This window comes from Sus scrofa, chromosome 5 (assembly GCF_000003025.6).
Source record: "Sus scrofa isolate TJ Tabasco breed Duroc chromosome 5, Sscrofa11.1, whole genome shotgun sequence".
Classification (NCBI taxonomy): Eukaryota; Metazoa; Chordata; class Mammalia; order Artiodactyla; family Suidae; genus Sus; species Sus scrofa.
In genome coordinates, this window is record NC_010447.5 from 80,057,424 (window position 1) to 80,073,225 (window position 15,802).

The window sequence follows — 15,802 nt, forward strand, 5'->3', positions numbered from 1 at the left end:
CTGTGGCTCAGCAGGTTAGGAACCCAGTGTTGTCTCTGTAAGGATATAGGTTTGATCCCTGGCCTCACTCAGTGGGCTAAGGAACACTGCAGCATAGGATCTGGTGTGGCCGTGGCTGTGTCCCAGGCCTGCAGTCAGCAGCTGCAGCTCCGATTCCACCCCTGGCCTGGGAACTGCCATATGCCACAGATGTGCCTGTAAAAAGAAGGGGAAGAAAAAAAAAAAAACAGTCTACACCCTGGGCTTCCAAAATTGAGTGGACACTCAATCTATCACAAAGGGGCCTGGGAAGGAAACATCAAGCCTTCCACCGTCATTGAAATTAGAAAACCAAATTTAATGTTAAAAAAAAGTGAATTAGGAGTTCCCATCGTGGCGCAGTGGTTAACGAATCCGACTAGGAACCATGAGGTTGCGGGTTCAATCCCTGCCCTTGCTCAGTGGGTTAACGATCCGGCGTTGCCGTGAGCTGTGGTGTAGGTTGCAGACGCGGCTCGGATCCAGCGTTGCTGTGGCTCTGGTGTAGGCCGGTGGCTACAGCTCCGATTGGACCCCTAGCCTGGGAACCTCCATATGCCGCGGGAGCGGCCCAAGAAATAGCAACAACAACAACAACAAAAAAGTGAATTAGTGTTACATAGGAATGGACACAAACATCCCCCCGCAACTGTCATACCAAGTGACATGGCATTTATGAAACTCGGGCATCTTCAGGAGGGAGACGGAGAGGCACAAAGTGCAAAAATTCAATTATCCCACCGCTCTCAGCACATTTCTATGGATCACCATCTATCACTGAACCAGAAGTGGATTTACAGATTATCTTAGCTACTCTCACCCAAACTAATCCTCAAGAAACGGAATAGAGGCTTAAAGAGATCCCAGTCAAGGGAGTTCCGTCCTGGTGCAGCAGAAACAACTCTGACCAGGAGCCTTGCGATTGTGGGTTCAATCCCTGGCACTCGCTCAGTGGGTTGCCCTGAGCTGTGGTGTAGGTCGCAGACACAGCTCGGATCAGGTGTTGCTGTGGCTGTGGTGTAGGCTGGCAGCTGTAGCTCTGATTCGACCCCTAGCCTGGGAACCTCCATATGCCGGGGGGGGGGCCTAAAAAACAAAACAAAAAATTATCTTTTGAGATCCCAGTCAAGAAACTACAGCTTGGAGCTAAGACTCACAAGTTATGCACACAAGAAAATGGCATTCCTCTCCCCACCCCCACCCCCCTACCCCCTGAGTCTTCTATGCCACAGTACAAGGTAAAAGGATGAAAGAGTCAGGGCTGACCAGGAGCCAGCTAGCGGAATTCTGCAGAAGATAATGAACATGTGGGTTTACAAACACTGTGGATTTAGAAAGTTAGAAAGATCCTTATCCTACATATTTAGATAACGGGAGTAATATGTATACATTTGCTATAAGCAAAACATATGCAGGATGGATGCTCACATGTGTTTTCCCAATCGGGTGTGGTGAGGACTCTGGGTGTTTGCTCATGATCCATTCCACCCCTTCTAGAAGGCCTTTCTATACCACAGAGGCTGTTGATGAAGCTAGGGTTCTGAACGTGAATTTAGTTCCCCCAGGCAGAAGCACTCACGTCAGAGTTAAAAAGAGGGCACAAGTGAGAAGCCGTCTTCCTACCTTCTGGGTTGTTTTCACCCTCCTGGTGATGGCGGTGTGGGAGTTTTTTGCAACAGCACAAAAGGGACCACTCTCTGGCTTTCTGCATGTCGCAGTGGGGAAGCATCCGAATTCTAGAATCAGGATTTGTGATCCCTGGTCCCCAGTGTCATTGGTTTGTTCTTGGATTCAGCAGTTCCAGAGATGGTCTCAGAGGTGGTGACACATTTAGTGGGTCATTACTTGTTTGGGACCACAGAGTTATTAAGTGGGAGCAGCCATGTCAATCTATGTTTGCCTATAAGTTGTTACATATACTACTGCTATTAGGTGAGACTCATTCCTGGAGGCCCAGTGGAGAGCTCCGTGCCTCCAGCCCTCTCAACAATTTTATAGAGACCAGATTCCCTCCATTAAATACCTTTCTGCCTAACATACCTAGACTGCTTTCTAGTTCCTGACCTGAAACGTGACTGAATCCTAGCAAACCAGGAGCCAAGAGATTTGCGAGACAAATAAAACAGACCATACCAGCAGCCAACTGGACACAGCAAGCCAACCTGGCTCTTCCCTCTGGGCTGTATGCACACGGGAGAGGTGGGGACTGGGGCAGAAGAGGCATCTTTGCCAACCACTTACATACTGGCCAAGCTTAGAGGCTATAAAAGGAACCTGGCAGAGGTTCCTCAAAAGAGGAAGATGTGTAAGTAAACAAACAACTACAAGGTATTTCTAAAAGGGCTAGAGAAGAGAAACGACCAAGGCCATGGGAGCTCAGTGGCCTTGAAATGTCAAATCCATGTTGGGGACACTTTCCCCAACAAACAGCTCTATCTATTTCTCTGTCCATTTCCAGGTTTGAGCTCCTCCTTAAATAACATACTCCCCGCCCCTTCCTATTGCCAACCAAAGCCAAAGTTTTTTTTTTTTTTTTGCTTTTTAGGGCCACACCCACGGCATATGGAAGTTCCCAGGCTAGGGGTGAAATCAGAGCTACAGCTGCTGTCCTAACACCACAGGCACAGCCACAGCAATGGCAACACAGGATCCTAACCCACTGAGCACCGAGGCCAGGGATCAAACCCGCATCCTCATGGATCCTAGTCAGGTTCGTTAACTGCTGAACCACAAAGGAAACTGCCCCCCACCCACCCACCCCCCTGCCCCCAGCCAGCAAAGCCTTTATGAAGCAGGTGATCAGGGCTGATCAGGTACCTCCAGGCCCTCAGGTGAAGCCTGAGTGCCATTTTTCGTCACCCTACGGAGGTTCTGGAGATTCACAGAAAGCACCTTCACAATTTACAGGGCATCAGCTGTAAGATACACGGGCCACTTTATGTTCCACTAAGAGAAAAGAGGCTACCCGTTAGAGGTCAGCACAGCACTAAGGTACTATCAATCACAGCACGTCAAATTTCCTAACTAGGAAAATGGGGGGGAGGGGGTCTTAGAGTTGATGAAATCAATCATTCCTGGGGTTAGGCAGTGGGGACCACCCTAGCACCTGGGTCTTTCACTCCCAAATCATCAGTCCGTTCCATCTCTATTTTTCTTGACTGCCTACATAAGTCTGGGGCAGCTGATGTTTGTTTTACATCTAGGAAGGCCTTGGATCACACCCTGAACATTTTAAGAGTTTCCCAACACAAGCTCAGTTAAAATTCCTGTCAGATCTTTTTTTTCTGATTTCTGCTTTTAAAAACTGAAAATGGGACTGGTCTAGTTTTGGGGGGGGCTGGTGGAGGGGAAGTGGGTTTGACATGGTAACCGCTTCACCCAATGCACTACAGGCCACCTAGATAAACGCAAGTGCAAGGAAGAAGCTTTGGCTCTGCCACCCCCATTCCATGCCCCTCCTCCAAGGGTCCTGGGCTCAGCCTCCTCCAGGGCATCTCATTCCCTCCCCAGTCAAGGCCGCAGCCCCACCACCTCTCTCCACCTCTTAGACTTAGCTGCTGCCTCCCTCTGCCCCAGACCCTCAGAGCTGCCTGCTGCAGGGTCCTGCCTCAGGGAACAGACTTGTGCTGCCCTCTGTCTGGAATGTTCTGCCTGGGGCTGGGCGGACAGTGGCCGGCTCCTTCAGGTCCTTCTGGTTCCTGCTGTCCAATGTCACCCTATCAGGGACACCCCGAGAATGACCTCTCTGTTAAATTGCATCGCTGGCCTCTGGCATCCCACATTGGTCTCCTGGCTTTGTTCTTCTCTCTTTGCACCATCTGACATGCCACCTATGTGACTTCTGCCTTTGCCTAAAGCCTGCCTACCCCTCTAGAAGGTAAGTTCCATGAGGACAGAAACACTGTGTTGTATCCGGGCGCAGAGTAGAGGCCAGAGAGACAGAGAGAGACACAGCGAGAGAGACAGAAAGAGCCCCTCTGCGCTCAAGTTCTGATCAATGACATCTGATGGAAGAGGCATCAAATTACAAGTTCCGGAAGTTTTCTCAGACAGATCAGGTTATTCCATGAGCTCAAAGGAAGAGCCTCGCCCGGGAATAAAGATGGGATCTCAAAACTCAAAAGGAAAATAAAAAGAGAAAATGAGCATCTAAAACAACGTCTGGTTGTCCTCAGACTCTGACCTGACAGAAGGCCGTGACTTTTATGAGAGTCTTTCCCCCTCACCGGCCCCAGATTAAGAAGAGGTTTGTCCTTCTGGGGGATTTAAGAAGGAAAAAGGCGGTGCCTGGGCTTGTAAGCCTTTGATTTCCTGTTTTTAAATGGCTGTTGCTGATAGAGCTCGTCATGAGCAAAATGACTTTTCATCCAGATAAATACAAGCAGCAGCTGCCTCTGCTGGAGAGTGGATGCCTTGGTCCCTCGCCCATCAGAAATCCCCCAACCACACTTTCTCCGGTGCACGATCACCACTTGATTTCAGAGGCAATGAAATGAGGACTCCAGGGCAGTGGCTATAACTGTCAAAGGAAATTGCCTAACTGTATCTGTCCTATCTTCATGCAGCTATGAAACTCCCCATTGAGGTGCAAACATTTAAACCGCCAAGGGGAGACCCCATGCTGGAAGCGTCTTCTCCTTCACTTCTTTCATGCTGTCTCCAGAATTTATAACCGTCTCATATTTGAGACTCTCCTGAATTTTTTTTTTAAGGGCCACACCCATGGCATATGGAAGTTCCCAGGCTAGGGGTCGAATCAGAGCTGCAGCTGCCAGCCTGCACTACAGTCACAGCAATGCCAGATCCAAGCTGTGTCTGTAACCTACACCACAGCTCACGGCAATGCCGGATCCTTAACCCACTCAGTGAGGCCAGGAATCGAACTTGCGTCCTCATGGATACCAGTCAGGTCTGTGACTGTTGAGCCACAAAGGGAACTTCCCCTCCTGACATCTTTTCAAAGGAAGTTTCAGATAGATACCATAACAACAGCCCCTACGAACTAGTACGACTCCAAACTCATTTCATATGTCAACAAAAAGGTTCTTTAAAATTAAATATGTGCAGGTGATTAACAAGAGCCTACCATATGGCACAGGAAAATACACTCAATAATTTGTAAAAAACCTATGTGGGGAAAAAAGACTGGATATATTTATATCTATGGCTGATTCACTTTGCTGCACACCTGAAACTAGTACAACATTGTAAGTCAACCATACGCCAATAAAATTTTTTTTAAATATATGTGCAGGAAAAAAAAAACAAAAAAACAAAAAGCAGGATCCCAGACTGACATCCTGCAAAGGGGTGGAGGCAGAAAGCTAGAGGTATGTGCCACTCCATTCATATAAAAGGTTGTGGTTAAATTCTCTGTCTTTAATAACTAGTCACCATCATGACGCATGTGTCTAAAATACATATCATCTCTCAAACAAGCTACAAAATCCGTGATGCAATTTTGTCTGTGTTTCCTATGTATATACTATAATACACAGAAAAAAGTACCTACTGCCTCTGAGTGGGAGATTAACGGATGATTGTTTTTCTTCTGTACTTCCTAGCTTGTCCAAAATGAGCACATATTATGTGTATAATTAGATTCAAATTATAACACAAGCGTTTTACATTCAATCTAATCAAGCCAACTACAAAGAGGTAACCCAAGACGTCTTTAAATAAAGGGTATAATCTTTCAATACTTTCAACCAAGGCAAAGAAATCCCAGGCAACAGTGAAAGTAAACATGCTACAAAAGGAAAATAAAAGAGAGAGAGAAAGAGAGGGAGAAAAAAGGCTTTCTCCGCAGGCTTCTCTTCTAGGAACAGGAGCTTTCAAACAAAACCACAATCCTACAGAGGAACACAAAAGGAAGGTTCAGAAGAGCTGTCTGCACACACTCAGCGCAAATGCAGCCTGGGGGCCTCTCAGCTTTGCCTGGCCTGACACAGCCATCAAAGGCCGGCCGTCTGGGGCAGGTATGCCAGACACTTCAAGGTTCAGGATGTGCTTTCACAGGATGCGTTCGCGGATGGACTCAAACGTGTGCAGAAACCACAGGCATGTAGCTCCGCTGTCACCGACATCAGGAGCAGTTCTGGCCCACGGAAGGGGTCTCACCTGCGGATGGGTGTCTACAGGTCGATGGCAAAACGAGGCCAAGCTTCCCCAGTACCCAGGACAGCCAGCAGTGCCTCGTTGCCTCATACTTCCCAGCAGCAAATCTAGGCCACGGGGAATGCTCCTGTCTGGTGCATGATGAGCAGGGATCCATGACTCAGGGTCTCTCAGAGGCCAGGAGGGCAGAGAAGTGTCTGGACCCTGTCCCCTGTCCCACCGCCCCAAGAGAGCCAGACTTATGGACCAGGCCTTCTTGGCCAGGTTTGATATACCCTTCTGGAAAACTGGAGAAGCAGGTCTCCTAGAGTCTAACCACTTCGTGCATTCATCTAGCAAATATTTTATTGAGAACCTACTATGTGCCAGGCACTGTGGGGAAAAAAAAAAAAAAAAAAAAACCCACTGGGATTAGAATGGGGCCTGAAACCTAATCCCTGCCCTGAGACTATTAACTCAGAGTGTCAAAGATCTAAAGAAAACTGCCTTTACTCATGGCCTGCTTCTGCTGAGCCTGCCAACCAAATTAAAGATCAACTACTCAAGTTTATACATTAGAAAACACAAAAGACAAGGAAGTCTGGATTAGAATCAGAGGGCACAACAGCCAGCCCCCTGCCAGCTGTCTTCCTTTATTCCTTCTCTCTCTCCTCACACACTGCAGGTGTTCTCTAGCCATCAATGAAAACGAGAATCCATTTCTTTGGAATACTATTATTCTGTTTCTGATATAAACAGAAATGGCCCTTCTGCCAGAGGGCTCCAAATTTCTAGCAACACAATCTGTGCCATGCTGTGGTCCCTTCCGCCTCTCCCACGGTGGAGAGAAGACAACTGCAGAGCCAGGCTAAAGGATCAGCTGTCATTACCCGAAATCCTTCAGAGAAGCAAAAATCGGCTCCTCTTTAATGACATTCAAAGCAGTAGGAAAAAGATATAGCATCAGCCGTCCACAGGGTAGTTTAATAAAATGGGGGGGGAGTAAATGTTTAAGACAAATATCAACGCAAATGTTTATGTCCCGTGTAACAATAAACCACTGACATGGAGTTTTCATGGAACAATATGTAATTCAAAATAAGGAAGACCTGGAGGTCCCGGTTAGGAATCCGACTGCAGCGGCTTGGGTCGCTGCAAAGGTGCGGATTCAATCCCAGGCCCAGGGCAGTGGGTTAAAGGATCCTTTGTTGCTGCAGCTGCGGCTCGGATTCCATCGCTGGCCCAGGAACGTCCATATGCTGAAGTTGTAGCCATTAAAAAATAAAATCAAATAAAAATGAGGAAGACCTTTCAATCGAACTCCCTGTAGATGCACGTTCACAGAATGTACCCAAAGTCATATTTGCTATGGACTGGGAAAAAAGTCTCAGAAGAGCATGCCCGCGTAGGCACAAATAATCAACAAATGCCATTTGTTGGGAGGAAACGGGACCAGGAAGGAAAGCCAAGCTTGAGAGCAGAGGACCAAGGACAGAGGATCCTTATCAGGACAGCTTTGGAAAAGGTTCTATCCCTGGTTCCAAAAGGCCAGACTGAAAGGCACTACCACTGCTTTCAAGGCAACTTAATATTCCGACTAGCAGGACATTTTTTCAAAGTGCCAGTGGCAAGTTGAAAGTTTCTTTCTGGTATCTCTGGCTGGAAAGTTATTTCCTAAGTCTCACAAAGGATAAGAAATGCACCAGACGCATGAAAACCACGGATAGAGGTAGTTTTACGGGTCCAGTTAGTCTCACTGGACAACCAAGAAGTACAGAGAAGCTAAAGAACGTTGCTGCTGGAGCCTAATATTGATCCCCCTTCCAGGCAATTGTGGAGAGAATTACCTGACATGTTCAGTCCAGGCAAAACTTTAAGTGGCCTAAACACATCTGTAGTTTCTAAAGCAAATCATTTGGCCCTTTGTTTAAAGCGCTGGAGCCTCGGTGTATGGGCACACCACCCAGCCTCCCACGGGGGGCGGATTCTAGCCTGGTCTCTGGGATGTTGCTGTCTGGTTCTGCCCACGGCAACCACCGCCTGGCTGCCGGTAGGCAAGCCACGTCCATTTTTAAATTCCCTTAGAAGTTTCACAACCACCAGTTTGGGTGAGGAGACAAACACCGCTGCAGTTTACTGACAGGAAACTAAAAATATCCAGCTGCAAACAAAAGCCACCTTGTACAAGGCTGGCGTGGATGTCCTGAGGTTACAGGCCGTGGTGTCAGACCCTAGGACTAGATCCTTGGCCATGGGGCCACCTTAACAATGGCTCCAGGCGGAGCAGGGGCAGAGGGGCCATCATGCCCGGGTGCTGTCAAGGAATCTTGCACCAGACAGCCATGCCTGTGTGATGGAAAGAACGGCTTTATTCCTCTGCCATCCATCCAAAGGCAGGCTAGATGAATATGAGGCTGCGCCTGCTGAAAGTGTTATATACACACTGAAAGGAGAATGCAGGAGGCAAAAACACCAACCCTATGTCCCTGGAAGGAAGTGTGTTTCCAGCTCCCTCCTTGCAACTATAAAAGCAAATTACTGCTGTGGCTATACTGAGAAAAGCAACTGGAGGCGTGGAAAACGGATTTGGGAGCCAATGGGGCCCAGTGGGGGCCTGCTGGGCATTGAGGGGGTGGTGACCCACGGCTCCAACGTGAGACTCCTCTCACCCTGGAAGCTTCTTTGGAAGGTTTTACCTGTTGGGCTTGAGAGAGGAGCTGCGAACCTGGGGCCGCCACACTCGCAGGCGCCCCTCCCTCCCCAGGTCCCAAACTTTCCTTTGCACCCCTCCGAAGGGGCGAGCCTCGTTTCTCCTCCAATCCAGATTTCCGGAGTGGAACCTGAGGCACCGGGGACGGTGGGGAGAGGGCTCATTCCCACGGGGACCGGAGGGCGCTAGGGGACTCGATGCTCAAAACCTTGGAGTGGGGTTTGCAACCTGACCATCAGCCCAGGACCTGGCCAAAGTTTCCTCCCAAACTATGGCGGCGCGACCCAAGAGCTCGGAGTCTCCCCAGAGAAGAGGGGGGAAAGGGGTTATGGGGGAGGGTGCAGGCCCCGAGGCACCACCGCAAGGTCAAGGCGTAGCCGAACCCGGGGGCAAAGAGCCGAGGCCGTGCCCCTTCCCCAGCCTGGAGGAAGGGCAGAGCCAGGCACCCAACCTCTCCCCAACCTGCTCAGTGCTGTGCCAAGCCCAGGACACGTGGGAGCCTAGCCGGGGGCTGCCCAGTTCTAGGAGGGGACTCGGAACCTCTCCGGGGCGCGCACCCTTCACCCCCGGCCCTCCAGCCAGTAACAGACAGCGTGCTGGAGCGCTGAGCGGCCGGCACCCGGCGCCTCTTTCATCCTCAGATCTCGGCAGGAGCGGCGAGGGAGTTTCGTGCTCTTTAAACCGATCCCCCACCTCCGGCAGCTTCCTACAGCCTCTACCTTGCCCTGCTACCTCGCAGACAGACAAGAGACACAAAGAAAAAAACAAAAAACTACCACCCCTCTGGTCCCATCCTCCAGCCCGAAGCCGGGAGGAAGAAGAAAAGGAAGCACATCTTTCCTCCTCCTCCTCCTCCTCCTCATCGCGACCCGGTGATGTGGGCAGACTCGGTCATCAAGGAACCCCGAGGTGGCCCATGGAGAAGAGGTAAGGTTGGAAGAGGCAGAAGCCAGGCGGAGCGAGGGAGCGAAAGCGCGAGAGAGAAGAAAATATCCAACAAAACCACGCTAACGCGCCCCCTACCTGGGTGCAACATACTTTGGAAATAGAAGATGACCAGGATAAAGGATCCCAAGCAAGTGGCCAGCACCATCCGGCAAATTCTGTTCATCCTCATCACTTCCAGCAGCGCCGGCTTCATGGCTTTGTCCTGGCTGCGGGGACCCGGGTGTCCGGGAGGCGCTCCCGGAGCGCAAGAGCGGGGACCCCGCCGCGCCGAGCGGAGCCCGGGAGGCGCAGGGCAGGGCTCGGCAGGGTTCGCAGGGAGGATCAGGCTGGCTCCGCGGCTGCTCTCGGAGCCCCCAGCCCTGGGCAAGGGTGTGGAAGGCGCCGGAGTTGCTCTGGAAGTGGAGATGCGTGGACTAGCCGGCTGCGCGCTCGTGCTCCTCCTGCTGCTCCTTCTCGCCTCTCCGCCGCCGCCTCCGCTCCCGCCGGCGGCAGCCGCTGCCTCCTCGCGGGCCGGGCGGCTGGGGTGCGAGCGGTGATGGTGGTGCAGCCGCGCTGCCGCTGCCGCTGCCTCTGCGCCGGCCTCTGTGGTTGTCGGACGGGCCCCCTCCCTCGTCTCCACAGGCTACTTCATTGCGCTCCAATGATCTATATATTCCGGGGCTGGGTTTTACCAAATGCAACTCGCAGCCCCCGGCGAGGGGAGGGCGCCTGCGGAGAGCCGGGCGGAGGGAGGGACCCGAGCGCCGGGGCGGAGCGTCGCGCTCCCCCCGCCCCTACCGGGGATTTGGTCGCGTCCAGCTGTTTCCCGGGGAGTGCAGAGTGCGCGCCGCGCTCCCGCAGGGTCCCAAAAGCCCTCAGTCCCCGGCCGGCCCCGCGGCCGTCTGGAGGTTGTGTGTCAGCGTTTCCATGACAAAACCCGGAGGAAAAAAATACGAATAAAATCGCCTCTGTGCTGCCACCTCCTCCTGCCGGCGTGTGAAGACGGAAGTGGCGGGGAGCGGTTTAGGGCACGGGAAGCGCGAAGGGGTCCAGCAGTTCGGGATAATTTAAAATCCCTGGGTAGGGTAGCCGGGAAGTGGTTCCGAGCCCCCAGGGAGCGAGTGCCCTTTCCCCGAGTCTCCGAATTGGGCGGTTTCAGGTTTGGATGTTTTGTTTTGTTTTTCCTTTCAAACGGCAGCCCAGCACGAGCGACGTTTTGGAAAGGGGTTAAAGACGGCTGACTTCAGGTCAAGGTTAGGAAAACTGCAGAACTCGAAGGGGTCGGGCGAGGGCTGAGCTTTCCTGGGGATTTAGGCGGCCTCTGACACTCATTCTCCTCCGCAGAGTAAAAGGGGTTTTGGTGAATTGTCGAAGTCTGCTTTCCCAAAGGGGAGAGCTCCCTCCAAATCCTCCAAAGGGCAGAGAGTCCTGGCGGAGGGGGGGTGGAGGTGGGGGCAGCGGATGCCCCACGAGGTCACTCCTCCCGGTACGACCAGCCATTGGCAGGTAAATGGAAAGATGGCGTTGCTTTCGTGTGTTGTGTGAAGTGACTTAAAAATGCCAACTCCAGTGCATTTCGATTGTTTAGACATCAAAGTGGAGGCAGGTCACACCTCCCTGGTACTAGCTGGAGAAAAGTGGTTATCTACCCGGAATGGAAGATCTTGTTGTTCCGTCCTTTGTGAATTCTGTAAGCTAAGCGAGAAGGCTGTAAATAAAATAAAATCCTTTTATTTTCCTTATAACTTTACACCGTGTCTTTAAAGGATTATTGAAATTCCAACAATATTTACCCCCCAAAAAAAGTTATTGTAAAGACCATCAAGTCTTGCACATGTTATCAAATCTTTACTACTATTAACTCAATAATGAAAGAAGATAATGTGTCTTTCAGTACCTCTCACAGAGCAGGCATTTGATAAATACTTATTGAATCTGGATGTAATGGGCCGTATCCTCCTCTCACTACATCAGAGACACAACTTGCAAACAGATACCTGCCGCAAAATCCATCTCTACACCCTCACTTCCCTTCCCCTAGTCTTCCTCCAGCGGTTGCAAGGCAGGGAAAGTAACAAAGTCAGCAGCCTTGCCTTTGATTACAGAAGACAATCAATTACAGCATAATATTTATGCAGCCGGTTTGTACTGTATTAATTTGTGCTCACTTGTGAATGAGCTGCTTACTAAAGGCAGCCAAGCTGAACAAGATCCAGCGCAAACTCATTCTCCAGTGACCCCCCTCCCCCCACTTCCACCCCCAGCCCCGCACCCCAGGAGATCAGGATGAGAGCGGTGCTTAGCCCATCCTCCCCATCCTTGACCAAGGCAGGGATTCCTCACAGGGCGCACACCTAGGTGGGCACTTACAGTGCTTGGCCTAGCATGTCAGGCTCTTGTTTAACGCCTGGTTTTGCCAGGGCGGAGACGACACTGTACCTGTAGAAAAGCCTGGATATACATAAGGCAGTCTAGGAAGTCACAGGGTCAAGGATAGAGGTCAGAAGCCGAATCCCCGGTAGGTCTTGGAAGGTTGAGCTGGGGCCCGCCTGCTGAGGAAGGATGTTGAACTGTGCCCAGCATCCACTCCTGCATTCGCACAGTCAGGAATAGGCCCAAACATAAAGTGAGGGACAAGGTTCTGACAGGTGAACTACCACCTCTTCCAAGAAGCCTTCCCTGATTTCTCTCCTGAAGTGGCCTCCTTCCTCCTCTGTGCTCTGAGCAGTAGGTCCAAACCCCTCTTGGATCCCTGTACCTACTGAGCTGCGTTTTATTCATCTCCATTTCTTTCTAGTGTTCAACAGAGCGACTGGCACATGGTGGGTGCAAATAAGTCTGAGATGGAGAGGCGATGCCTTCTTGGGCTAAGAACTTAAAGTAGATCCCCTCTAAAGTGCATGGTCCTGGGCAGTGGTAATGATCTGCAATTCTATTCTGTGCACATTAGGGGTAAAAGTTCTATTTCTTGTCTCCTTGTCACACTATAATAAACCTCCCAACCACTAGTACCACCATTGCTTTCTTTCCAGTCCTAACCTAACAAAACTTTGTTGTATCTTTTATGCATTCTACATTGACCAGATAAAGGACAGGGTTAACGCTAAGACTGAGGAGAAAGGAGATATGATATTTTGCATTTTGAAGAAATGTCAGTGGAAAGCTGCCTTGTAAATCATGCTTTCTGTTTTCCCCGGGTAGCGGTCAGGACAGGTGAGGTTAAGCTGCAATAACAAACAAGCCCTAATGTCAGTGGCTTCAAACAGCCAGGGCTTAGGCCTCATCAGTTATCAGCAAGAACCACTCACACACTCCTCCACACCCCATCCAGGCTAGGAAGTCAGAGAGCCCGGAGCTTTTGGGAAACAGTCTTCCTAGCTACGACCCCCCACCCCACACTTCCCTCTTCAGACCTTATTTTCCTCATTTTTCCAAATTCCCATTCACTCTGAGAGGTTCTGCGTCTCGGCGGCACTGGGCTTAACCTGGGGCCTGCTAAACCTTGGTCCATCACAAGGCATGAATCATGACTCCAGATGAAACAACATACAAGTGAAACTGGGGTCAACTTCAAAACCTGGTGTGGCCCCGGAAACTGTGTTGACGAGCAAGTTAGATGTATAGGGGTCACCTTGGGAAGATTCAGAGGCAAGAGAGCAAAAGAGGCAAAATCAGAATTCTGGCTCCCGTGTGCCATTGGCAGTGAACCGACAGATATTTACCAAGCCCTCCAGGACCTCTAGGCTGAGCTCTGCCTCGTTCCTGTAGGTGATGCCTTCAATGTACTGTCTTATTCAGATCTTGCACAACCGGTCGCCGGTTTCTGTGCTCTGTTGGAGAGAGATGTGGGCCCAGGGCGCTCGTAGACAGAGACCTCTTTATCATCCTTGGGGTGGGGTGGGGGCATGTCTTGGACCAGCATCAGCCAGGGGCTCCAGACTGGCCCTGCCCAGGATGGGCTTTGCCCATTTGCATCTCTCTGGCACCTCCAGCACAAAGTACACTCAGTTAACCAGAGCACAGTAAATATTTGTGGAGTTGAATCAGAAATCATTTGCCCCCAGCATGTGGAGACCTTAGGGTACAGCTCTTCTACAGGTAGGTAAACCGCAAGTACACAAGTGGGTTACTCAGGGCCTGGCTCTCAGAGAGGCTCTTCTTCCCTCGCCTTTCAGAACAAGTTGGGGAAGAGAGAAAGGATAGAAGGAGAGCTAGAGAAAGAAGGGGGAGAGGCGCGAGAGAGGGAAGAAAATAAAGGACGAGAGGAGAGGAGGGAGGGAAGAAAGAGTCGCTACTATTCTAAGTCACTTTCTGGGGCTGCCTTTGCCCTTCCACCCAAGAGACTCCTCTCCCTCCCTTACTGAGGGAAGAGGCCATCAGAGCCTTGGGTGCCACCCCAAGCCCCCTCCAGCTGCCCTCTAGGGGGTCTGGACCACCCTCCCCATCTCCACACACAGCCCAGAAATGGCCTCCCCAAACTCTTCATCCTCTAAAGAATCGTGGTCCCTGGTTGAGTCCCAAACACCTACCCATTCACACGCCCTAGAAGCTCTTCAGCTCCAGTCAGAGGGTCTCACCCCATACCCACCCAAGCGCGGGCACACACACACACACACCCACCCAAACCCCATACCCCCACCACACACCCACCCACCCCCCAAACCCCCCACTGCCCCTCCCAACCCCCGACCCGCTCCAGCATGATCAAGGGGGAGCCCCCATGTACATGGCATCCTAAGTGTTTTACGCACTTCCCCTCACCACGAGCCTCCAGGCGGAGTTCATTCTTAGCCTCGTTTTACAGAGAAGAAAACAGAGGCAGAGAAACACGACATACCCAAGGTCACCCCACTGGTGCTGGCTGATCCAAGGTCAAAAAGCCAGAAGCCAGGCAGTGGCAGTGGCACCAGGGTCCCCTCTCTTGTCTTCTCAGACTGCTAGTGGGGCTGAGGGCTCAGACAGAGCAGGTGCGACCTGAGCGAAGTCACTGCCCCACTCTGAGCTCTAGTTTCTTCACCTATAAAATGAAAGCAGCTGCAGCTGCCTCAATGGTCCGGCCAGCAGAGAGGTGTCCTGGCACTCAGTGACTATTGGGTGCCATCACTGTTTTGTTTCGTTTTGTTTTTTCCCTCTGCCAGCACCTTGGCATGCCCGTCCCAGATGACATTAGCATTTCATAAGCACACTTTGACATTCACGGTATGGTAAGTTATTGAAATATTCACTTATGTTTGGTCTCCTGGTATTCTTTACTTCTTTGCACCTCCATTTCAGTTCAAGCAGACTATGTGCTACTTTGCCTGAAGGATTCTTTTTTTCTTTTTTTCCTCTATATTTTTTTCTTTTTGGCCTCGCCCATGGCATGCAGAAGTTCCCCAGCCAGGGACCTAACCCGAGCCACAGCAGTGACAACACTGGCTTCTTAACCCACTGTGTCACCCAGGAATTCCCCGAGGGATTTGATAAAGACATGCTTGAGGGAAGTTTTCAAACTCTGGAAGAGATACTGCTGAGCAGTATTCCATGATATCAAGTTCCTACAATTTATCTATCCATTGGCTGATGGACATTTGCACTGTTGCCAGTGTTAGACTAATCCAAGGATGCTGCAGTGAATATTAGCATACAAGTCTTTGTATGGACAAATGCTGTCATTTATCACGGACAAGCACTTCAGACACTCTGAGACTGTCTTCTTCAAAGTGAATGCACCCTTCACATTCTAGCCAAAGAAGTAGGAGTGTCCCACATCCTTGTCAACCCTTAGTGTTATCAGTCTTTTCCATTTTAGCCATTCTGCTGAGTGTGTAGTAATGGCTCACCATAGCCTTAATTACATTTCCGTGATGATCAGCAGCATTGAGCATCTTTTCATGTGTTCGGTCATTCAGAAATTTTCCTTTGTGAAGTATCTGTTCAAATCTTTTGCCTTTTTTTATTCTGCTATGTCTTTCCCCACTACTTGTGATATTATTATATTCTTTATGTCTTCCAGATACCAGCCCATCTTCAGACACATGTTTTGTGTATTTTCTCTCATTCTGCTTGCCT

The 15,802-nt window shown here is 50.6% G+C and overlaps 1 protein-coding gene across 2 annotated transcripts in view; it reads right to left on the bottom strand.

The window, feature by feature from the left end:
* CHST11 (carbohydrate sulfotransferase 11) overlaps window positions 1-11,480 on the bottom strand; it is a 280,346-nt gene extending 268,866 nt beyond the window's left edge. The window contains exon 1 of one of the 2 annotated variants that reach the window (XM_021092627.1): window positions 9,848-11,480. In XM_021092627.1, the coding sequence (XP_020948286.1) occupies window positions 9,848-9,965 (118 nt within the window). In that variant the 5' untranslated portion in view covers window positions 9,966-11,480. The remainder of the gene's footprint in view (window positions 1-9,847) is intronic. The other variant, XM_021092628.1, reaches the window with a different exon arrangement.